This window comes from Terrapene carolina, unplaced genomic scaffold (assembly GCF_002925995.2).
Source record: "Terrapene carolina triunguis isolate 2854851 unplaced genomic scaffold, T_m_triunguis-2.0 Scaffold175, whole genome shotgun sequence".
Taxonomy (NCBI): Eukaryota; Metazoa; Chordata; order Testudines; family Emydidae; genus Terrapene; species Terrapene triunguis.
In genome coordinates, this window is record NW_020664526.1 from 1,606,402 (window position 1) to 1,632,505 (window position 26,104).

At 41.1% G+C, this 26,104-nt stretch overlaps 1 protein-coding gene across 2 annotated transcripts in view; it reads left to right on the forward strand.

The window, feature by feature from the left end:
* The window catches only part of LOC113406986 (arf-GAP with GTPase, ANK repeat and PH domain-containing protein 1), a 636,559-nt gene extending 627,784 nt beyond the window's left edge, over positions 1-8,775 (forward strand). For both annotated transcript variants that reach the window (XM_026653995.2, XM_026653996.2), the window contains 2 exons: positions 7,688-7,943; positions 8,510-8,775. In XM_026653995.2, the coding sequence (XP_026509780.1) occupies positions 7,688-7,943; positions 8,510-8,713 (460 nt within the window). In that variant the 3' untranslated portion in view covers positions 8,714-8,775. The remainder of the gene's footprint in view (positions 1-7,687; positions 7,944-8,509) is intronic.
* The last annotated feature ends 17,329 nt before the right edge of the window (positions 8,776-26,104 follow it).

Genomic DNA, 26,104 nt, shown 5'->3' on the forward strand with positions numbered 1-26,104 from the left:
GCTCCTGAAATTTGTAACACCAGTTTGTAATGGTATGACTGAAGTACTAAGTACAGTTGTGGAGTTACTGATAGAAAAACTTTTTGATTTGTGGGCTACTGAATCTCTCATGAATGATTTTTTGTTTTGTTAAATATCAGGTGAAACTTCCAAAACATCAGAAAATGCGTCTCTTGCATCCTTTTGGTGTGAAGCCCCCTTTGTTTAAAATAAAATAAAATAAAATAAGTTGTGGGGAGGAGGAGGGAGCATTTCCATGTGAAAAATAGGCCTGTTGTTAATGAGAAATTGGGCCTGTATTCATATTCATTATGAAATGAGAATAAACTTGAATGTGGAGTAGTTCTGTAATACTGCATTATGAATTTTTTACACCTCTCCTTTCTAGTAAACTGGAAATAGATTGAACACCATCCTCATCCAGATAGCTTCTCTGCCCACAACAGAGAATAAAAGCATTTCTCAACAAGATTCCCTGCATTGACTGGCCCTGAACTCACTGGCCAAGTGTTGTAGGCCCTGCTTGTCTGCTTATTGCCGCAATACATTTGGATGTTGTCCTCTCCACAGCTTTTCTGCATGGCCCTATTTCATCTGCCTGATGTATCTAACTATAACGTGTAAGAAGTAATAAGCTTAATAGGTTGATTTTATTTATTTAATTATCCTTCTCTGTCCTTAAAGTTCATAAAACACCCTGCAGCTTGGCAAAACACTCATAATATTGATCAAGAGTCACAGGAATATTTATTTCCTCTGTGGCCTAGTGCACATAAATCCTTGTCCTTTGCTTCCCTTTCTCGGCATGTGGGATTTACAGTGGCCAGTTTCTTAAAGGCTTTTGGTAATTAAGGAATAAATATCCATCGGTCTTTGTTTGCTGTCTGCAGCCCCCTTGTTAGCCAGGGGCCTACATCCCTAGCAGGCCTGTGCTCCTTCCCCCTTAGCAACGCAGCCTAGGAGAGAAGGCATGCGTGTGAGGAAGCAGTCAACTGCTAAGCACTTACTTTGCAATAGAGTGGGGTCTTCTCCTGCAGAGAGAGGAAGCCCCCTCTGTTTTCTCAGCATTTTGTTCCTAGCTCCTCTTCCATGCCTCTCCTCCCAGTTCCTGCTTTGCTAGAGGCAGGAAGACACTTTGGAAATTCCTTGCTGCTAGCCCATTCTTCTTACCCTCTCTTCCCCCCCCCCCCTTTCCAGTCCACAGTTTTTAAAAATTGTAAATGCCTCCTACCTCCTCACCCTTCCAACCAAATGTCTTTGTTCCATTGCTTTTCCCTACCAAAACACTGCATTGCAAATTCCAATAAAACCAGGTGATAATTTATCGAATACTGAAACATATTGTCTTGAATAGCTTTCTTTAAAGAAAATCTGCAGCATGATCTAATGCCAAGATAGTTTATGATGAGGTTGCAGCTTTGCTTGTATGAGACATGTTCCATACATACTGAATCACTAAGTTAATGACACATCCTGGGATACTACGGGAGATGCATGTAAAGCCAGTTTTAGGGGGTGTTGAAGGGTTGGGGGTTTACCTCACTTTCTTGGAACCGACGCATTATCCTTGCCAACCTCTGACAGGCTGGCAAGGCTGAACAACTCATGCTGAGATAGCCAGGTTACAAGTTGTTAAACATTAGTAAACTTGTTGCCTTAAATATGCAGCCATAAATGGCAAAATAAATGTGACAGACACAGTGTGCTAAGGTTTGAGTTATCAAATATATAAAAGATAGTGAGAGCTGAGACTGTTTCAGATAAAGCATTATCTATGACAGTGGAGGTGTATTGTTTACGTATTTTTGTAAGGTTGGGGGATATCGGTTGGGAGATAAAAATACGTTTTTTATATCGGTTGAGGGATAAAAATACATTTTAAAACGCTGTATTTTGGCTGGTACATGAAATAGGCGTGATAGTGATTTCCTGATGCAATAAATCACCTCCCACTTTTTGTAGCATTTCTAATACAACCTTGCAACATTCCATTCACCTACTTACTTGGGGTGAATAATTTTAGATAATGGGTGACTAGAATATAATTTTTTTTCTTATCAGTTTAATAAGATGGAGCTCGTAGATTTTATGCCTGGGCTGGTGAATTCTCAGGGCAAGTTCTCCAGGCTTTTCTCTCATATACTGTATTGACTAAACAACGAATTGTAAATTCCCATACTAACACTATTTCTGCTTCCAAAGTGCATGTTATTTCCTTATCTTGCTTTCTGGTTTCTCTACTTAGTGCATTTGAGGAGGGGAAATGAGGTTGGACATAGAAGTGAATGTGTGGAGGGCGAGTAGGAATGATGCCAGCAATATTAAGCTTTTACCTGGATTTTTGTCAGGTATATAAACTTGCATTCCTGATAGAAAAAAGAGAGCCAAATGATGCAGTAGAAGTGAGTCTGGACTCTTAAATGAGTATTGTATGCTCCTGCATGCAAGCACACAACACAATCAAGTTCATGAAGCAAAATAATTGTGTCTTAAACAATTTTGCTGTTTCTGCCCTCTCATCCTACCTACTCTGTCCCCCTCCTTTACAATCCCCGGTATTTATGTTTCCATAATAGTGATCTGATGTGGCTGGCAGAGTAATTTAAATAATTGGACATTATCTTGAGAAGCAAGCACCTAATTAGATCAGAATAAACTGAGGGTTGAGTTTTGTTCCATTTCTCATAAACTTTGGCTCACATACAGTATCAGAAACATGGCCCAGTTTTCATTATTCACACTAAAGTGGATTAGAGTTCTGTGATGATGGAGACATACTAAAGTAAGGAAATTGATGGTGCTTTTCGGTCAAGACTTAGTGGATCATCACTTCCTTGACACAGAGGAACAACATGATAATGATTATTCAGTTGTATCAGACCTTTATATAGACAACAAGGCTTTGAGTTTATATCAATAAACAAGGTTCAAATGGATTGGTATTCACCTGAATAAAGGTAAAAGGTGCAAGCGCCACCTTATCTAATTTACTGTACTTCTGCTTGTTGTTGTTAGTATTATTTGTTTATCCATTAGTTTGTAGATGATTATTAATCCACCCTGTGCGCGTGTGTTTTTTAAAAAAGTACAGCGCAAGTAGGCTATATTTTGAAGGTCATTGAAGAACGGCTGTGTCCTTCTGCATACTGGGAGAGGCAGCACATGCATTCTCCTGGGTCAGGCAAGCTAGAGAAGATCCAGACATATCATGTTGTAACATCTCCCAGGAGCTGGCCTTGGCCTGCTCTCTGATCCAGAGAAAAGTATGTTAATGAATTTTGGAAGTCACAGTAAACAAGCAAGCTAATTTTGTTTAAGATTAGGATTTGGCATGCTAGGGCTACATCTGGGGTCTCTAGCACAGGCGAGGTTACCCAGAAAAGGGGTTAACAGGGTTACACGTGAAAAGAAGAAAAATATTTACTAGCAGATGTTTAGTTGCACGTTTATTTTTAGGGATTGGTTCAGTCTCTTTCTCCTGATTAGTTGCTCTTTCTCTCATTTCCTCTCACTCTTATGCAGTTGATTTATTTAAAGGTATGTCAGCACAGGCTGAAATGAAGTACTATGCCTCCTCTTTCTGCTTATTGCTGACCGTTCCAATCATTCATTTTTTAGCTCATTAGCTAACGGGGGATGTGAACAGTGGTCCTCCAGGGGATTGGAATGAGGTTAAGTGATCTACTGCTGACAACTCTGCTCTTGGACTGGCCTTCCTTTGGGAAAATGAAAGCTCAACCAGGACAAGCTGTGGATCCCAGAAATGAAATTGTGACATCAGAGAAACAGTTACAGTATTTATGTCTTAGTGTCATAATTCCTAGGGTGAGCAGGTACAGTGGAGCCAAAACAGTCTTCCAGGAAAATCGTGAGAACTTTCCCTTTTAAATTAAATCACTCACACCAAAGGAGAGCGAGCCTGTATTAGGGGAAATACAGCAGGAGAGGATGTCTGTAAGGCTTTCTGGATTTTCACTCAAAAGAGTAATACACCTCTACCCCGATATAACGCTGTCCTCGGGAGCCAAAAAATCTTACTGCGTTATAGGTGAAACCTCACTTGCCATCAGAGGTCAGAAATGAGCTGCCCCAGGGTGTGCTAAACATTTAAAGCCTTTTTATTTGTGTTTGCGCTGATTGCTCTTCCCATGGCTTTCCGCTAGAACCCTCAAGTGGAATTTTGGGAATCTTTAGCCAGACAGGTCATTAACATCATGTGGTATTCAGATGAAAGTTTCTGTGTTATTCATCAGGAATGTACTTAAATAGCTATTGTCTGTCTAGATGTATAACAGACTGACACTTGCTATCCAGTATATTCCCCAATAACTACTGTGTCTAGAATTGTTTTTAAATAGTCTTGCAAACTAGAAACAATTATTGACATTGAAGTATCTTCCATTTGAGGATCTCAAGGTGCTTTACAGACTGTAAGGACAAGATTCTGCCACGCTTACACACCCTGAATTGTATCTTACTTCACAAATAGTCCCACTAATTTCAGTGGGACTACTTATAGATCAAGGCTTTACTCAATGTGAGCAAGGGTGGCAGAATCTGGCCCTAATTAATTAAGAGACTCAGTACCCATGGGAGGTAGGTGAGTATTATGCCCATGTTACACATTGAAGAGATTGAAGTAAAGTAAAATTAAGTAACCTGCTCAAGGTCACAGAGCAAGCCAATGAGATGACACAGTGGTAGAGTCTAATATAGACTGCAGAACCTTGCTCTTGCAAGTAGACTCTCCCATTTCCTGAATATCTTGGATTACCAGTAACTCTAGCCTTTGCCCAGCCCTGCAACAGATTTACTATGGTTGTACAGAACTCTGCTCACAGCACACAGTAAGAGTCAGAGAGCGAGACAGTGGTTTGTTTCACCAGGTTATGTAGCAGTAGAAATCTTTGAGGGGGACCGGTTGTGTCCTGCACTTTGCCTTCCCCCCTAAGCCAACAGGACAGCAAGGGTGGGTGGCCTGTTCCCATCCCCATAGACAGACCCTATTAATGGATTACCCATAATAACCTAACAAGTTTGTGGTCTGTCCTTCTTACTCTTTTTGAAACAGGGTGATAATGTGGTCCCAGTTTGGAGCTTAATGTCTCATTCCTGATTCCCCCAGGCCATCCAAAAATGACAGCTTCTCTTTGTCTGATAAGCCTTTGCATCACTCTCAAGCAGCTTTTTTTCCCCTTTGCATAAGATACACATTTTTAGAAGAGTTAATGTTTCTCTGTAAAAACTGCTTTTGGAGTGTACGTAAATACTGTGGAGGAAAAATAGACAAACTGTTAAAAAATAGTGTAAACATAAAATCCATTCTCGTGAATTTTGTAAAACTTTGGCAACCTAAGGCTCTGAAAACTTCCAGCTGATCCTGGCACGTTTAGTTGCTACTTCTGTACACACTGAGGTATCCGCTCTCATGGCTCGTACTGAAGTTATGCTCATCTTTAATAAAAACAAAACAAAAATCCTTTTTCTCATAGCTGGATTGTGAGTAGAATAGAAGGTTTGTTCAAAACAGCTTCTTTCTCTGAACAGAGAGCAATTTCTGTTCAAGTCATGGTTCCCACAACTGATGCCACAGCTCGGATTGGAACTGGGAAAACCTGTTGCAGAAACAACTACAGGTTGCTGTTGCTGACGGTCCCCAGTGCCCTTTCAGTCCTTAAATTTAAGATTTAAAAGTTTTGTTGTGGAGCAGATGGGTAAAAGCAGCTTTTGAAAAAAATTGGATGTATGATTTTAAGAGCGATAAATTGACTGTCCCCTGACCTAGGCAGTGGTCCCAAAATAATGCTGTGAAATGCACTTAATCTGGGAGTCCTGCCCATTTTGTAAGAGTAAATTATATATTTATAAAATACTTGGTATATTATACATACTTTTATTTTTAACAAATATTAAAACATTTTAAATGAGGCTTTCCAAGTACTGTACCTGTTTACTCCATTGACTTGGAGATGTACAAGACCTGGATAAATAATAGTTTTACAACCAACTGTGGTTATTTTTTAAGAGTGCATAGAATACCAAAATGGCATCATGTGACACAACTCCACAACATGCATGACATTTTAGGCAACTGGAGCTATGCTATTCCATCCTTCTCACAGCATTGGTACTTGTTGGGTTTGATTTTATTTGTACACAACAGCACTAGAGAAGTGGAGTATTAACCTTCCCTGTCAATGTCTGTTTGTGTCACAATTTTAACATTATTCAAAAGTTTTTTTTCTCATATTGAATATTTGAAAATAGAATGTACTTTTAAGCATCAGCATCACAGGATATTTTTCAGCACGCAAGATGGTTTCAATATTATTCAGAGTGTGGTGGCCATTTGAAGGATTGTCCAAGCCATAATTTTTGGAATAAATTGAAAAACTTTTTCTTTATGGGGGAAAAATGACTGTATATTGCATAGTTATAGGTTGAATTGTCATTTATGTAGAAAAGTGCATGCTTTGGAAAGCTTTGCATGAAAGCATCCAGAGGGGTCAATGTAAGGTCACTCCACATGTACCAGGAAGTGATGCAAAACTAATCCAGATTTGCTGTTGGAACTATCTGTTTACATAAGTATTTAAAAACAGATTAGGGCTAACCTGACACTAGATTACTGGGAGTAGTGTAAACACTGCTGAAAGGTGTAAACAGAGCTTTTCTTTCTGTACTTGAGAGGGGAAAAATGTCATCAGTAAGTAGCTTTCCTGCTATGTGCTGTATGTGGTTTTCACAGGACAGACTGATTACCGTACAGATACCTGAAGTACTAGGCAAAAAGGGCACCTATAAATGGGAATTTGCCTGTGACCAGATCCCCCAAAGCACATCAGTGTGTGTTGAAACGATTTTAATAGAAATTGGAGAGTTACTTGTAAAATGTGGCATTATCCTACAATTCAACTGTATCTAGGAAGCTTTTGGTGCTTACTTGGTACAGTGAGAGGAAATGATGCTTCAAAGTCCTGAGATTTTCCTTAAAAAACAAAAACCTCCTGAACCTCTGTCCCGTTCTGAAACAAACTGGGATGTTATTGTTCAGTGGCCGAATCTGACAGCCTGAAAAAGCAAGGCAGTACCTTTCAGTAATTTCCCTTTTCTTTCTTTAGATGCAAGCAGGAGTCCGTTTTTTCATGGAAGTGAACTTTGGGGAATTTAGTGCTGCCAATGGCTACGTCTAGGCCCAATGCAGGCAAATTCTGTGCACACTTCCCCTGTGTAGCTTTGCCAGCACATCTCAGTCCTGACCTGGAGCTCCGCTTGGCTGCTCCAGTCTTGGGTCTCTCTTGAGTAGAGATGGCCGGTTTTGCTGCCCTATGCCAAACTGCATGGCACCAAACTTGTTCCACTTGTGACCCAAGGCATGCTTGAGCCTCTGTTTCTGGAGGTGAAAGGCTGGTACATGAACTCAATAGGTAATGTAGCTCTCTGGCCAGGTACAATCAGGGGAGAAATGTGTAGATGTCATAAACTTTGTCGCACGTATCCGGCGTAAAGGAAACGTTTCTGAGAGAAGCTTTTTTGCTGACATTTACAAGAAGAAAATGTTTTCTTGCTAATTAGCCTCTCTGTATGGCAGTGTGGTTTTGGATTGTTTGTCTCCAAAGGTGACTATGTATCACACAAAGGCAATGGAACTAGTTTTTGAATGGCATGTTTCTTTTTGCTTCTCTAGGGAAGAAAAAGAGCGCTGGATACGTGCTAAATATGAACAGAAGCTCTTCCTTGCCCCGCTGCAGTGCCTGGAACTTTCTTTAGGCCAGCATCTGCTACAAGCTACAGCTGATGAGGACTTGAGGACTGTCATCCTGCTCCTGGCCCATGGAACCCGGGAAGAAGTGAATGAGACCTGCGGAGATGGGGATGGGCGCACAGCCCTTCACTTGGCATGTAGGAAAGGAAATGTAGTGTTAGTTCAGCTCTTAATTTGGGTGAGTACCTGCCTTGTGGTGTTGGGTATGCAGTGCTGAGTTACCTTTCACTGGTCCCTATTGTCTAGCAAACATTATTTCAATATGGCCTTTCAGAATATTGCTATGAGCATATTCCAGTGGGGTGCTCAAGGTATCTCCCTCTTTTCCTTCGTCTAAATGTTCCTATTCCTTTCAAATGATGGCACTTAAACCTTCTTGGAGATCACTTGCAAAATGTGTCTTTCGTCACATCTGTTTACATGCGGTAAAAACTGGAGTGAGGCATGGGAAGAGGGATAGGTGTACACACTGTGGAAAATCCGCATAACATGCAATGGTGAGAGATGATTTGCGTGTCCGGCAGCAGTTGAGGATCTTCCAGTAGAAAGCTGTATGTGCATGAAGCGTGTTTGTCATGTTCAGATTTACAACCCCTTAAAATAAAGAGCGTCTATCTTTGAGTATTTCTCTCTGTCCGTCGCATCCCTCCCCTTAAACTCAGGTCTAGCTGTGCTGTTTTCTTTCACTCCATTTTAACGCTTTGTTAGAAGCAGGGTCTCAAATGGCGTCTGTTTTTTCCACAGTATGGCGTGGATGTTATGGCCCGTGATGCCCATGGGAACACGGCGTTAGCCTATGCCAGGCAAGCCACAGGCCAGGAATGCATTGATGTTCTCCTGCAGTATGGCTGCCCTGATGAGCGCTTTGTCCTGATGGCTACTCCCAATTTGTCCAGGAAGAACAATAACAGGAACAACAGCAGTGGAAGAATGCCCACCATCATCTGAGGAACTTATTCATTTCTTCACTGACCTGAGTAACATCCACAGCCTCATATTGCTCCATTTTCTTCCCAGCTCTAACCTGTGAGTCTTACACCTCCCCATCTCCCTTTTCCCCTCAATCTCTGTCCTCTCCAGAAAAATCACATCTGGACAGTGTGAAGGGACCAGAGGAGAAAAGGGGGCTGCAGAAACCCTTTATTTTAATAAAAGGTCTTGAATAAGGAAAACTGAAAAAGGGAGGGTTTGTGAGAGAGAGTGGTAGTGAGGTCTCTAATTAAAGCACATGACATGGGACCATTTTACTAGTTGTCTTCAGGCAGAGGCTCTACAAGTGTTGAAAGAAGGGGTGGAGGGAGAAGAAAGGAGGAGGAAGAGGAGATGAAAGAAGAAATGGTAACTTTCCTTAACTGACAGTTAAGCACATCAGTACATTTCACCTCTACCAAACGGAACACTTGGATTTCATTCTCTTCTCCGAAGAGCTTGACGGCATAAATCAGAAGCAAGCACAGAGTTTGTCAGGTTTGAAGCTCCTATGATGGTATGTGTCAAATCAGTTGTAGCTAATCTGTCCAGGGAGAATACTGGCTTCATTACACTTGTATAGTTGAGTTCTTCCAGCATTACTGCTGTTTAATAGAACATGATTAGTCATCACGGAGAAAAAAGCATATTAGCTGAGGAGGTAGTTACATGGCACGCTTCGGTGATTGCTTGGATGTGATTGCAATATTCTTAGAAGCATCATATTATCTCAGACATGTTCTTTCAAGCCCTTGGAGCCCTCCTTTCTAAATTCACTGTCATAATTTAGTATCTGTTTAATTTTTCAGTCCAAAGAGAGGAAATCGGTTGCTGAGTGTTATTTGACTGCAGTCTCCTTGGTGTAAAAACAAAATGGAAAAAATAAATAAGGATAACTATGAAACACAAAAAGAAATAATGAATACTGCTAAGGAAAAACATTTCAAGTACATTTAGTAAAATAAATAAATGCATTAAAGGCTACTATTTTTTTTTCAGTCACAAGAAATACGTTATGTCATTTTGCCAAGTAAGTGTGTTGAGTTTTTTGGTCACTCTTGTGATGCATTGCCTAAATTATACAGATTTTGTATTGTGTCTTTAGATTATATGTATGTAAATCTATTTGAATAAACAAGTTCATAAATATGCATTGATTTTTGTACAGACAAATGACACCTCTGTTAATTTATAAACTATAATGGATGTGAACTAAATAATGTGCAGGTAGTTAGGATCTGAGGTTTACAAATAATTGCACATTGAAAATATTCCCAGCAGTGAACTGTATTTCCATTTGTTTAATGCAAACCTTTGAAGAACATATCGAAATGAGATGATGGCATATTTGGCTTACCAAAAAAAAGGTGTACAGTATCTATTAGGAAGAAAAGGAGGATGTCTCTCAGTAGCGTAAACATATTTTACATTAGAAGCTATGATGCTTTCACAGACCGAGACACAGCCTTGGGGCGGGAGGGGAGATCAGATTTGTCTAATAGCTAAACTTAATGTTGTTCTCTGAGGTGGGCTTGGCCTGGCTCCTTTGACTCTGAACTTGGCTGCTTTGTGGAGCAACAATGATAATGTGGAAGGAGTTTGGACAGTTCATCCATCTACCAGTTTTAATACTTGATTCAATATTTTGGTAGCACTAGACTGATGCTGGTTTCTGAAGTCTTCTAAAAACTGAAATTGTGGCACAGAGAAGTAGATGGCAAGGTTTCTGGCGAAAAGAGAAGTGATTTTTAAGTGGCATATGGTAATATGAAGGTGGAAGAAGGGTGTATTTCAGGGAAAGTTGAAATCTGATCTGAATCGTGGCAGAGGAACAAGTGTATGAAGTTCGTCAGGTGCACCACAGCACACTAATTTGCTAATCTACCTGATCTTCATGTATCTCACGAGTTTCTGTACTTCTTGGGGCTCTGTATGTCTGTTCAGGTCAGAATGGGAAGAGAAAATAATAAAATTTATGTGGACAAAATTGGGGGGGGGAAATGTAATATCCCATGGGTGTCCAAAAGAGGCAGGTTTGGCCCGAAAGCCAGAGTCCCCCAGTGATCAGGTGAGAGAAGCCCCAAGGGCTCAAGCAGGTGGACATCGATGGGCTTTCCTGGTCCTTTAGAATTCTGTTTTTATGCTTTGTTGCAATAGGGGCATTTAAAGGGGAATGGAAAAAGCTTTTAATGTTCGTTTTACCAGCCTAAGCCAGCAGCATCATGCTTTCACATGTGCATTTAAAATGATAAAGCTATTTTTGGTGGTTGTTGGTTTTTTTTAAGTAGTTTGCATAACAGCGCCATCTTTACTCACACACTGCCGTCTGGACTTAGATATTGACAGGTATCTTCCTCCAACCTTGGATGACTTCACTAACATCTACAACTGAACATGAAACTGCACACTCAGCATTCTGCTGCTGGGTGTTGGTGATCTTTCCATCTGTAGCAGGGGACACAGTAATCTGATCTCCAGTCCCTTGGCAGGCCGGTGAAGTAGGAATTGAGAGTCTGATTTCCAGAAGTGCTATCCAGCCCCCCGCTGTTTAAAATACTTTGTTTTAAAACAAGTTGCCATTTTTAAGCCTATAACACATGCTTTTTCAAAGCTGGTATTCTTCCAAGTTTAAAATGCTTTTCCATTCACCTTTCAATGATCTCTTTAAACCAGTCTTCCTAGCATGAAACATACCAAGGCACTGAGAAATAAGGGGAACCAGGCTAAATTGTAACAAGTTTCTGACACTGTAAAGGTCCATCATATCCTTCTGCGGTAAAGGAAGACATTCAGAAATTGTTGCAAAGGAATCTTTAGAAAAGGAAAGTCTACTGTATCATAGGAAGGATGGTTTATCCAGACAAACAGAATATTAACACACTACTTTAGATAAAGCAGTAACACAGTTGTTTAAATTAGCACATCATTTTCTTAGACATATTAGTAAGGGATGATAATAGCAGTGTAGACCAGTGCTTTTGTAGAATAGGAGACAGCTTACCTCTTTCTAGTGACATATCCCAAAAGTCAAGGGATGTCTGCAGGGAAAATATACAGCCCATCCACTTGGTGGCCTTCCCAGTCTTTCAAAGAGAGTGCCACCCAGACATTGTCCCTGGAGACAATGTAATGCACACTAGATTTGGAAGGCTTGTCATTGCTTTGATAGATGTGGCTTAGGCCCTGGCAAACCTACGTTTTTGTGCTATCTAATATTCATGCCTGTAACCAATTCCCCCCTCACCTCCCATTGAGATGGGAGGAATAGCAAAGGGGTTAATGAGGCACAAGTTACTTATATGAGCAGATTCAGGTACACTTGTCTCCCAGGAAGTTTGGGTCCTCAGGTACTTATTCAAGGAAGCTTGGTCAGAAATGGCTGGAAAGGGGTAAGGCACTGCTTGGGCCTTTGGTCTTTAGGACTCACACCATGAGAGGCAATGTGACAAGATCAGGCCAGTGTGAATAACATCCCCTGCTTGTTGCTAGCTCTCTGTCTTGTACAGTATAATATGCACTGTACTTAAAGAAACAACAAAAATCTTCTCGCTTGGTGTTCCAGTCTGTCTCCTAAGTTTAAAACTAAGAAAAGTCTCATGTTTTCCTTTGTAAGATAGACCCCATTTTATCTCCTTCACACACTAGGGTACAAGGTGCCCAGAGTTGATGCTTAACAAATATCTCCCAGATATCCAGCAGAGCTAGTCTGACTTTGATTGGCATTCGAAGCTGACATGTTTGACACTAAGCGCTTATAGGTGATGTGGTAGCATTTTGCAGAGGGTGATCCTGACCCCGCCAAGCCATTGAAACACAAAGGAATACAGTAAGACTTCTAGACGCCACAGTAATTTTTTACGCTGATTCTGCTCTTTTAATCTGTCCACTTCAGTTCCTCACTTTTGCTTTTAGCCCCTCTTCTTGCGATTCTGAAACCCACTTACCAGAATGTTTACGCCCTTTGAACGTGTTAGGAGCAACTTAAAAACCAATTGAAGGCCAGGCAATAAGAAATCCCAATAGAAACATGCTGGGGAGCTAAATCTATTTCTGTTTTCTCAAATAACGGAGATCCATAATGTCACCCATTCAACCCTTTTCCTGCTCCCATTATCTTCTTTCCTATCTCCTCTGCAGTTTATCCACAAGTAATAAGACACTAAAATCAAAGCCATCTTTGCTATTAGCATTGGCATTTCCATTCTATTTATTTTAATCCAATTGCTGTTGAACCATAGAGATGAGCCTGATCTGCAACACCTGGGTCTTGATGTTCCCAGAGTTTGGAAGGCTGCGTTTCATCCTGTAGACAGAGGGGCCAGATCCTAAACTTTCCTGAAGTTTGGATTTTCCAGATCGGGGGTTTGGTCAGGGCTCCTCTCTGTTTAATCGATTTCAATTTTATTACTAAATGGGGGTAGAAGAATAAATGTATCTTGAAAGTGTTGGTGCATTCTGGTTCACGTGCCATTTAGAAAGCTGTTTAACTATTCGTTGGAAAAGGGAGAAGATTTTTAGGCATTGCTACCTAGGTACAGTGTATAACTGGTGTGTAAAGATTAATACTGTTTATTTTGCTGTCTCTTTCCCCCACCTCCTTCAATTATACTTTGTAGGGAGCAAAGAGCTTCCCCTTCACTTGATATGAGATTTGCTCATAGGAAGGGGAAGTTTGGGTAAAATAGGAAAGAAGTCAGAGAAAGATTGTGAATATATAATGTTAAATACACTCCCCTAAAAATTGTATCTAGCACTACAATGTACCATTACTCATGGGGCCGGCACTGAGGGTCCAATTTGTTGCTATTTTCATCTTTTATATTTGTACAGTGATCAGGAAAGATGAAGTAATATGTGGGTCTAATAAAGTAGTAGTAGCTAAGACAAGCACAGATTTCACAAAAGATTTCTAAATAAGTGGATTCCTTCACTACTGTCTTGGGGAGCCGTGTTTGCACCCCAAGAGGGAACGTGTTCATTCAAGCTATCACTACTCTACTTTGAGAATGCAAATGTAGGGGACCAAATTTTAAGCAGTTTAGCCCTTGCTTGGGAAAACGCTGATAATTCCCTTCATGTTTTATGTTAAAGCACCTTTATTTTCCCACAGTGGGCTATTATCGTCATTAGTGTGTGGGATCTCTGACCTTTGCTTCATTAGTCTCGGACCCCTGATTTATTTTAACGTCTCTTATTCCATTTTTGTAGATTTGTCATTTAGAAAGGCAATCTTTGGCATTTTATCTGTTTGCTCCACTGTAAAAGCACTCCTGGTCGCAATTCTTTTTGATGAAAGAATAAAATAAATCTCAAGTTTGAAGTTGTGTTTTTCAGATCAGGGTTTTACCTCTTGCATATTGAACTACAAGAAGAAGAGTGGTTAAGTAGTTTTAGTTTGAAGGGATCTCCCAGCTGGAAAAGATATAGATTACAGGGCAAATTATAAAAAGCCATAGGCATGTAGATTTGTTATATGACCATGTTCTGTTTGGTTATCATGAACCAGGGTTTTTTTAAATCTTTGGTGCTCCCATCTGATGGAAACTAATCTTTATTTGACTGAGTCCAAGTCACATATTTTAAGCAGAGTTGTTTGATTTCAGGTGACAGCAATATACGGGTGAATTTGTTCCCTATACTTGTCCTCTGAGCATTTTAGAGACTTGTTTAATGGGCAGATAAAACATTTAAAGATGTTTATATTGAACATGTTTAGCTTTCTTATTTACATCTAACATTTCTGGCACATCCACACGACAAAGGTGAGATTCACTGACTCTCAAAACTTTAGTCTTCTCTCTCCTCTCTTGGCCACCAACCTGTGGGTGTTTGTATTGAACGCCTACTGCTCATAGTTCTAACAGCTGAGGTTTTGCCAGTACTCCAGAGCTAGTCATTTTCAATATCGTGTGTATGTTAGATTAAAATGTGAGGGAGAAAGGGGTGTCGGGTGTTATAAAGCTTTTATTGGCATGAGTTTGGAATGACTGTATCATTGACCAGCAGTGATTACACCACCAGGTACATTGTGTGCCGCATATTTTACAGAAAAACTGATCAATGATTTCCGGTTTCTGCGAATACCAATGGTACAATTTTTCTTGTATCCTTCCACCTTTAAAGCTAAGTTATCTAAGTTAAGGTGGAGGATGGGGAAAATGAATACATTTTAGAAACCTCTTAAAAATTATCTAAAACTTTTTATAAGTCATAATATTGTAGCTTTAGTCTGAAATCTTGTGTCTTGTCTCAGCTATAAACAGATACTCTATCTGATTAGAAAATTGGGTCTGTCCTTGCTCCTCTCCAGTAGCATTTAATCTTTTCCTAGTCCTGATGGACCACAAGATATGGGACCTTAAACCTGCCACTGGTGGAGGACTTAATATTGCCCAGCCTGTAGATAAGGCCAGTGTAATTCTCAAAGCTAAGTCCACAGTTAGGGTGCGGGGAAATGTGTGGCAGGTTCATTATGGGGGGGGCGGGGTATACAAATGTAATGGTGGTTGTTTGGCGAGCAGCTCAGTGTTTTGGAATCTTAGAATGAGACCCAGTAGAGTTGGATTATTACTGGGCAGAGTGCAAGAGAAATTGGCAAAGTTGCAAGATAAAGGCAATGGATGGATACTACTAAATGTATGATCTACAAATATTTTGCAGTCTGTGTATGCATATGTTAATATATACATATATGCTATATATAACACATGCGATATAATTTTATATATAGTGTGTGTACATATATTTACATATATGCAAATCTATAGTGAGTGCCAGGTTTTCAGTTAGGTGTACATAACTGCACATTTTCACATGCCTAATTTATGTGCATGAATATGTGCATGCATGAAGCAGGTGTTTGCAAGCATAAATGAGGCATGCACAGATAGATGCACGGAACTGTGGATGTCCAGTCAACAGTAGACGCTGTCTATGTCGATATAATTATGCAGAAAGAGACACACAGTAGTACTTTTGGGTGCCCACTGAATGTATGGGGTTCTTAGTTCAGATGATGGTGAGGCAGGCAACTGGTTGTGAGCATGGATTCAGCTCATTCAGAAAACTCCTTCATACTAAAGGCTCACACAGTGTCTTTATCAAAAAAAACCCAAACTCACCACATGTCGCGGGATATGCCAACTCTACCGTGATTAAAAATGGCATAGTCAGCCCGCATGGTTAACCACTGTGTTCTAGGCAGCCATCGTGGTGTGTTTATATTCTATGAAAGATGAGTAAAATGTTAGGGTGGGAAAGGGATGCAGAAGTTGAGAGGGACTCGCCAGTCAGAAGCCCATTTTGATATATATAATTATGGGGAACGTGCTGAGAACTTCAGCTGACTGGCTGAATTGAACTCTGAGAATGACAGTCTGACCTTCTGCAGCTGTTTTAAATAAATGCCATTTGACGTCTTACTGCCACTCATATAATGTGTGCGTGTGTGTGTATATATATAGGATAGTTCAGGAATCCACTCTGAGGAAGATGTTTAAAAGAGCACTGTCCAGGTTGATAGTTCCCTTAGACCTCTCCCTGCCCTTCCCTTCACATGTTCGTTAGCTAAATTGTGGCAGTATATTAGTTTCTGAAGAGATTGTAAGCATCGACTCTAGGGTATGTTAAGGCACTGCATAATAGTGGGCAGTCTATAAATATTAGATCATGATTCACACCATTGCAGTTTATAATCGTGGTAGGGGAAATAAGTTAGAGAGCTCAAACCTGATAAGGTAACGATGCCAGTTCTCTGCAGTGAAGGGAGGTATGTTGGAAAACACAGCTGTGGGGGTGTAATATTTTTTTAAACTTTTTCCCCCTTCTTGTACCTGAACATCTTCTAGGACAGGATAATTCTTCTTTAAAATGACTGATGTATTCCAGGCTTGAATTGGATTCAAGATGCACACTGCAGCTCCACACTGCGTCCACTGGGGTCATTTTGCCAATCCACAGATAAAGTCTGGCTAAAGTGTCCTCTAAAGCACAGCCCTCTCCTCTGTGGAAATACAAGGCTTCCTGAGCCACAGAATGAGGGACACAAATTGGTCCAATCAACTTTATTTTTGTTAGGCTAAAGAAAACGTCAAGATAGTTTTTAATTGTTACACAGTTTGTACAGACTGCACAAAGGGAGAGGGAATATGTGGACTGATTGTCTTTTTAAACACTTGTTAGGGAGTTGTGCTGTGTAGAAAAGATTCGATAGCTCTTTGTAGTTTCTCACTTCGTCTCTCCTAGGTTTCATGTTTGCTGTGAGCCCAATCCTGCAGCCTTTACTATGGCAATCCTCCCATTGGCTCCAGTGGGATTTAAGCACGACCTTAGGTACGCTGAATCAGAGCCTGAATAAGGGCTGCAGGATCAGGCTGTAAATCACAAAGGGCTAAATTCTGGACTCATTGAAGTCAAGGGGAGTTTTGCCACTGAGATCAGAATTTGGCATTCAAGCCAGCCAGCATGGCTTATAAGATTCCTTTATTTTGGAAGTCCCATTGATCACCCGTTTGTGGTGGTTAAATTTTTGTGTTTTATACCTGCCTGAATGCAAACCTTAGATTTCTAAACTGTTTTACCGTTCTGTCCCATTCAGCCGTCAAACCCTTTAGTTTCCCTGCATTGTCACATTGGCATGTTTCTTAAAGTGGGGTTTGGGGGAGGGGGGGAGGGAACCGGTGAATGGTGATGCCCAAGAAATGTTTCTTGGGTAGAGGCAGGAAATGCCTAGCACACGACAGACTTTATAGTGTGTTTTTTTTTCTGTTTCTGTAAATAGTCATGTATAAATGATGACAAAGCAGTGTGGAAATTATTAAAAGAAAAAAAAAGTCTCTTCTGTTGTTGTTTTTATATTACCTCATTCAGCAAGTTTGTTTTACAATGACGCAATGATGCTTTATTTATATTGTTTGTACTGTAATTAAAACAATTGACAGACATTTCACTTTGCTTGTTGTTTCATATGATCTTGTTTTGATTAAATATGCCAGTTTGTATTATGTTTCCCCTCAACCCGTGCTCCACCTTGAGATTTTTGTGTCAGCTGTACAGTATTCTGAGTTTTTAAAAAAAAATGTAAAGTAATGCAGAGAGGGACTGCCATACTGTATAGGTCTCTTTCTAATAAAGACAACAAAACATATCTGTCCTGGCTTTGGTTCTTTGCCTTAGTCTTCACCACAGAGGATGTTGGGAGATAACTACTCAGAACACCTGTCAGGCATGGTCCAAATATACTCAAACCTTTCTCCGCACCAGGAGCTGGAGTAGATTGCCTCTTGAGGGCCCTTCCAGCCCTACATATCCAAGATTCTACTTTTTCCTGTTATGAATTATATGAGATGCTTTCATTTTATTAGAATTCTTTGGAAGGGTCAGTTAAAGTAGCACATAAACGGACAACTGGTTGACGTAATTTATGTTGAAAGTCCTTTGACAAGATTCCTCACAAAGGCTATTGAAGAAGCTAAGTACCCCTGGGGTGAAAGGCATGGCTCAAAAACTATCTAAGTAGTAAGTGGTGAGTTTTCATCACAACAAAAAGTTAAAAGCATAGGACCACAAGATTCCTTACTGGGACCAGTCTGTTCATTGTTTTCATTAATGCTCTGCATTGCGGGCAGGCAGTGAGGCAGCAAAACTTGCAGATGACACACAATTATTTGATTAGTCAAGTCAATGGATGACTATGAAGACCTAATCAAACTAGGTGGATGGGGCAAGGCCGTAGCAGATTAAATTCAATATTGATGAATGCAAAATAATGCAAGTTGGAAGGAAAAACTGGAATTACTCATGCACTTTATTGGGCAATAAGTTAACTATCAACTCAGGAAAGGGACCTGGGAGTCATTGTGGACAGCTCAAAGGAGACTTCCGTTCAATGCGCCACTGTGGTGGAAAAATCCCATAAAATGTTAAGATGCATAAAGAAAGGGGTGGAGAATAGCATGGGAAATATAATGCCATTATATAAATCAATGGCTCATCCTTATCTGGAATACTCTGTTCATTACCAATTATCCCATTTAAAAAGGATATCGCAGAAAGAGAGGGGGCCCAGAGATGAGCCAGGAGAATGGTTAAGGACATGGAGAAGCTCTCGTGTGAAGGGAGATTGAAAAGATTGGGCTTGTTTACCTTAGAAAGACAAAAAAAGAGGAGACATGATGAAATTATTCAAAATAATGACTGGTATAAAGAAGGTGGCATGTAGTATCCATGTCTCCTGTCAGTTGTCATACATTGGTCTAATTTCAGTTGTTGGGCTTTGTGTGCGGGTGCCAAGTGGTGGTGGTGCCTTGTGATATGCAAAAAGGTCAGACTAGATGATCTAGTCTTAAGCTGTATGATTCTAAGGTGGATTTCTTTTCTCCCAGTGTTGTAACAAAAGACTAAATTGAAAACCATCAAATTCAAAACTGATAGACATTTTCACACAGCACATAGTTAAGCTGTGGAACTCATTGTCGTATGATGTTAATGAAGCCAAAAGTTTAGCAAGATTCAAAAAGAGATTGGACATTTATATGGATATCAGAACTATCCAGAATTATAGTAATAAATACTAAAAAAAAAAAAAGCTTTAAAAGGGATATAAAATTATATGCTTCAGGGTTTACACCAATCCCTAACCATTTCTGGTGTTAGGTCAGTGTGCCATGTGGGGAGGAGGGCAGATTATCCCTCTTCCCAACCTGCAGGCTTTCTTGCACCTTCCTCTGAATCATCTGGAAGTGGCCACTGTTGGAAACTGGATACTGAACTAGAGGGACCATGAGTCTGATCCACTATGGAGAGTCCTGTGTTACCATGAGTTGCTTTACTCAGTTACAGAACGCAGACAAAGGCATCATGACAATGAGGCAAGTACTACATCCCCTTCCTTAAAGATGTCATGAGACCCCTGACTGGGTGAATCTGCAGCCCAGCTGCCAAGGGGCCTGGTTTTTAAATCAAGCCCACCTCACATGTTACAAATCCTGGGAGGAGGCTGTTCATCAAGATTCCTCCACATCATCGCTTTGAGAGGGTGCGGTTTGCCCCCAGCAGCAAATGGAGCAGATCCCTTCTCCAAATCTGGAGAATCCCTATGGGTATGTCTAAACAGCGAAAAAAACCAACAAATCTCATGGCTGGCCCGGGCCAGCCAACTCAGGCTCGCCAGGCTGAGGTTGCGGGGCTGTTTTATTGCTGGGTAGACTTCTAGGCTCGAGCTGCAGCCCAAGCTCCAGGACCCTCCCACGCCCACAGGGTCCTAGAGTTTTGGATTGACCAAAACCTGAACTATCAGGCGGCATGATCAGATCCAGGCTCCAAGTCTGAAATATGAAGATGTTGGGATTGGAGGGTTTGTTTTTGGTCTCTCCATGGTTTAGAACTTCAGGTACAACAGAACTCTGGAAGAACAGGCTAAAAGAGAGAAAATAGAAACTGGGGAAGACTGAGTGGTTGAGTTTACCAGATTAAATGTGAAACCTCGTCGCTCCCTCTGCCTTCCTAAAGAAACACAACTGTTGACTATGTGACAGTCCTGGCTGAGTGCTTCTGATTGAGTTTCCCTCTCTTCCTTAATAACACATCCTCTAACCTCTGATTTCTTATGGAAGATTCTGGTGTGAGAATGGCTGAGCAGATTTAAAGATGTCTTTTATTCCAATGTTTCTTACTACCCAACACCCACCTCCACACACCCTTGAAAATGCTCTCAGCTGGTGGCATTCACAGATCCCTAGAAAGAAAAGAAAATGTAACACTGCAAGGCAGGAGAGGTTAAAAGGGGGATTTGAAAGGAAAACACTGCAGCCCTAATGGGAGTGGGGGAGCCCCCATTTTTAGGACTATTACTATAGACACAAGACTGTTGCTCTGTCATAAGGACCCTCCATTATTTTCCACCCTCCCCTACGAAGAATGAGCACTGCCAGAGCTGAGGAGCAATAACTTAGACCCCTACAGAGCACACGGGCCATAGGTCTGATCCTCCCTGGTACCGAGTGCCCGTGGCTCCTCGTTGAAACACTTTGCCCTGCAGTTCCACTGTTTCCCTTTTGTTCTTTTGGATCAAATCCAAATGGGAAAAACAGGGTGGGAGGAGAGAGAATGCGGACGAAACCTACACATTTCACACGAGGCGATGCTGTCGTCAGAGCTGTAAATCTCTCCCATTTGAGATTCCACAGCAGAGTTGAGAATCCAGCCAAAAAGCAACACCAGATCCACATTTGTTTAAATAAACATTTCAGTTCACTCAAACATGACATTTTTCACAGATGGGTTGAAGACCACCTTTTCCTTGTTATGGTCACGTATTTTTCTCCTCATCCTCTAACGTGCCAGGGCTATCACGATTTTCCTGCCTACTTGGGATAGAAAATAGCTGGATGGTATTGGCCAGCAAATGTTGACTGTGCAAAGGTAACTTCTGTGTCATGCTGGGCCTTGTAGCAGTCTCATTCCTTTGACTGAGCTCTATGTCCTACACACAGCAACACAATAGTACAAGGACTCAAACACCCTATGTGATAAAAAAGAATAGGGATTGTACTGTATTAATTAATTGGGGATTGAGAGGATCATAAAATTGAACATCTCCAAGTTACGGTAGGCATGGTGCATAAGTGGCAGTACGGTGAACTGAATTGCTTTCTTGTCCTTCAAACTACTCCAAAGCAACTTCTAATGCATTGACGACATTGGGATGTGAAAGGATGGTGACTTGTGTTCTTCACTGACATCACTTTCATTATGTGATTTTTTTTTTCTCCCCCTTGGGAAAAATGGTTCTTATAACTGGTCATTGGTAAGACTTGTGTTCATAAAATCAAGGTTCTACGGTATCACTCATTCCTTTCAGGACAGTACTGGATTATTTTTTTCACACACCCTGAGGAAGGAGCCTTATAAAGTGACCTACTCTGCTCCTAGGGCAAAGATTAGCCTCATGCCACCTTGCTGAGAAACCTACTCCCCTAAATGAGGGGTGCCTAAAAGAACCCCAGCTCCTACATCTAAAACAGCGTCCTTCACTACAAATACCATATTAAAAGGCCAATTACAAATAGACTAACGCAGAGTAGTCATGAAAACCTGGAAGACACAGTTCAGACGAAAACGCCATTCTGTGTGTGCCATTAAAAATGATTTAATTAGTATATACATAGATTTCAGTATTTTACATAAATGTCACCATTACGTTGTACTTTGTATAAACATTTCTATCTCTATTTTACAAATAGATAAATTAAGGCACCCGAGATAGTAGCACAATAAATCAGTGGCAGAGCTGGGCCTAGAAAAGAGATAAGCAGATTCCAGTTCTGTTATCCTGTATACTGGAAGTTTGCCATTATGCTCATAGATGGCAAATTCAATAGAAATACAAGCCCAGGGAGCCATATTAAGGCTTGAGTAGATCTGAGCAAAACATTTCCTTGCTTTGGGAAATTTCCTTTAGAATTCTTCATTTCCCACTCCCGCTCCCCCTATTTCCAGGTTCTGAGATTCTTCTGAATGGGTTGCAGGTAGCATGATTTCCAGCTGATGCAGTGCTGTATCGCTATAGTGCCGCTGTGTTACAATTCCTACCACTGACAGCTGGAGTTGGTACTCCCGAAAGCCCTAGATTGGATGAGTTACTAGGAAAGGGCTGCGGAATTTATTAAGAAAATGCATTTACTTGTGGTGAAACCACTAAATGTAATGCAGTAAAACCACAAACCACATTCCCTCTGTGACATGCTGGGCGAACCCACTAAGCTGTAATTTATCTCTTCTGAAGTCCAGTAAAGCTCTTAATTGGCCAATAAATGTGGTCACAATAACTGCACTTGACACACAGTGACACTGCCTGCAATTAGCACTTATTTATTTGCATATGATACTGACCGATCTCCAGCGCAACTCGTTTTCAAGATCTGTTTGTTTTGAAGCCAGGAAACATCTCATTTGCCACAAAGGAGAGAGAAACTAAAACAGCTGAAGAGTAAAAGGCAACACCAGACCAGCAAGCAGGAATGATAAAGGAATCTGGCCTTGCAACGCTAGCTGCTGGGCATGATACAGCATTTCTGTAATTAATTTTATGCTGGCACTGAATGCGATGCATCTTCTTAAAAAAAAAATTACTAATTGGTGCTGAGATTCTGAATTCTTCTATTGCAAGGAAGGGAATTCTGAATTCTTCTATTGCATGTGGATTAACTAAGACTCTAAAAATTTTCCTGATCAAAACGACTGTGATTTGTTACAGCAGTTGACAATACCTCAGACGAACCTTGCTGGGTCAGAGTAGGCCTGACACCCTACTGACACGCTGCTTGTATGAAATTGCTTGATTGAGGCAGGACCCCTTGAGGGTTTTTCTCTCCTACATTTATCCAACATGCCTGGTGCAGTTCAAACCTTTTCTATCAATGAACTAGGTCCTTATCTTGAGGGGTGCCATCCCTTTTGGGGGGAAGGGAGGCTGGCTAAGGGGCAGATAGTGTAGCTGTCTCAGACCTGGTAGCTATGCTGCCATTGCCAGCTGTCATGGATTCTACCTCATTACCCGTACTCAGTTTTGTGACAAATTCATCAAGAGCTGAACAGCAACCAACACTAAATAGGTTTCATCCAGGCAGAGACACCCATGGCTGTGATTTTAAATGGCAAGCTTTGTTATGACAACAAATTCAACCAGCTCTCTCCAACTCACTGTTTGATGTTTTTCCCCCTCCCTTTGTTTCTTTGCTATCGAAGCATATGGGACAGCATAATTCTTTGGAGTCCTCCCCAGCCCTCCTCTTCGGAGATGCTGGACAGTCACTGTAAGGTGCTGAATGCCCTCAATTTCCGTTGACATCAGTGCGACTTGGTGGGACTCAATACCTTGCAGATTAAGGTTGTTACCTGGGACATCCCACCTGCCCCTCACCTCACAGCTGTGTTAGCAGCTTCCCTGCCATATATGTAAAAACTAGAATACATCAGGGAAAATGTAAACAAAGAAAGAACCCATCATCATGTGATTTTCATGACTCTTATGTGTAATCTGTGGTGTTCTGTATTTGCATATTCATTATAATACTTTGCCGTTCTATATGGTGCCTCCCATCTGATGATCACACATCTTTGCTCTGCTGTGTTGTACATGTTTGTTAGTAAAGTCGTCATGCTTCTGTCAATGGAGACTGCACCAAGGAGACACTATGAATGCAGCGTGTGATGAATCCAGACAAAATCTCTTTTACTGATAGCTCTTCAACATTGTGCTGTCACTAGGCCATACATCAAGATTCTGCCAGTGCTGGCAGCCGTCACTAAGGACTCCCGTGCCCCAGAGCTCTAGGTTGGATGAAGGAGATGGTGTGAGGGAAGAATTTGGAGTCAGGCAGAGAAAATTGAGCAGTGCGTGGGGGTGGGGGGTGGGGGGAGGGCGGGGTAACAAAAAATGGGCCAAAGAAATAGAAATAAAATGCCGTGTTTGCCCTTCTGAATGTGCAGAATTTTGTGACGGTAGCCCTTGATTTCTCAGACTTTGTGGCCCGGAAAGTGGTTGTGTTGCCAAATTGTTCTGGTCAGAAGCAAAGTAGTGTCACTCTACCTTGCCCAATGGGACTGATATCTTTAGGCTTTGTACTTTCTCCTTTATTTAATGATCCCCAAGATTGATGGTCTCCTGTGACTATTGACAGATGAAGAGGACTTGGGGGCACTGTTCCTGCCCACCCCCCTTGTGAACCGCACCCCCCAAAACAGAAAGCTATCATAACACCAATCTACTGCTCACAGTGCACAGTTCCAACTGGTAATGGCCAGGCTGATTGACTGCAGATTTCCCTGTAACTGAACTTAATTAGCAAGCCATTCAGGTCTGGAGATGGTTCCAATTTATTTATTGGCTGATGGCATCCCACAAATTGGCCTGGCCAGTTAATATCCACAAAGTTGAGGTTTTGTGCCAAGTGAATAAATAAAACCGGATTTACGCATTCAGCCATGCAGTGACTTGAACAGAGCTGGCAAACTCCTCTTAAACCACTGGGAAGCCTTTGCCCTTAGATTTTAAAAAGCGATGGGCTGGAGTGCTGGACAGTAGCTGCAAATCACAAAATCATCTTCCAGTGACAAGGGGTAACAACCAAGGGTAGGGAGGGCCTGGTAAGAAAAATCCCACCACCTCTCTGTGGTCAATTAGAAAAAGAGGTGTATGAACTGTACAGGCTGTGAAGCAACATTGAGTCACAAGAATTAGAATTCAAAAACTCACCTACATACATGTGACATGACCATGTGTTATGACTTATCCTAATGGTGGGGGAAACTGAACAGAGCTAAGGAATTTCTCCGAGTTAGCCTGCTGTAATGGCTGTGATGCTCAGCTGAATGTGAATGGTCAGTGATATGGTGTACCTAGTTAGGTAACTGAAAGGAGAAGGTGGCATTCTATTTTCTGTGTGCTGCACCTTTCAATGTAGAGCAGTCTCTCTGCCAGCTGCAGAGGCAGCTTGAGGAAGTTACCATGATGTTTTTCAGTTCAGAAGCATGACTGAGTTACTGTGATCTCTTTTGTGGAGACTTTGTATTTGTTCTTTCTTTGGAAGTGGTTTTCCTGATTCAAAAGTAAAAGTCATCTAGTCGGAAAAGGGCTCCTTTTGCTTGGAAAACATACTACTTAACAACCCTGATGAAATTACTGAGTAGCTTTGTTATGTAGAAGACACTTCAGTCAATAATACCCTTCTTTCCTGATTTCCATCACCTTCTTGTCAACACTCTTAATGGTTACCTACAACAGAGCTTTTTCCTTCATTTGTCCTGTACCCTTTTCAGTTTGTTTACCTTGGATAAAGATGACATGAGAAGTGTGGTGTTTTTTTTCCTTTAAAAAGGAAAGAAGGAAAAATAGCAGCAGATGTGGCATTCTTGATCTCTGGTTTTCCTAGAAGCAGCTGTGACTCTCCCGGGGGATGCGCATTGTTGGTGCTCTCACTGCAATTTAAAAGGCAGGTGGTTTGAATCTTTAAAACACCGGTTTTGTTAACAAATTCTACATCAATGGCTAATTAACATGTTGGGGAAAGGATATCTTTGTTAAACAGTCTGCCTAAAAATCCCTTCCCCTCTCAATTGCGTCAGTGTTCATTGTTTTTGCTCTTATGAGGTCATGTTTTCATTAGATCTCTAGGCACCAGAATCTTTCAGCCCGAAACAGGACCTACATTTCTAATGGAAATACGAAAGGGAAGAAGAGACTTTCAGGCTGCCTTTAGCCATCATAAAGAAGTAAAAAAGGGCACCGACTTTTTTTTTTCATTGCACTCACCTTTAAATCTCTTGCTGAACCTGTAAAGTAATCATCTAAATCAAATCAAAGAAGTGGCT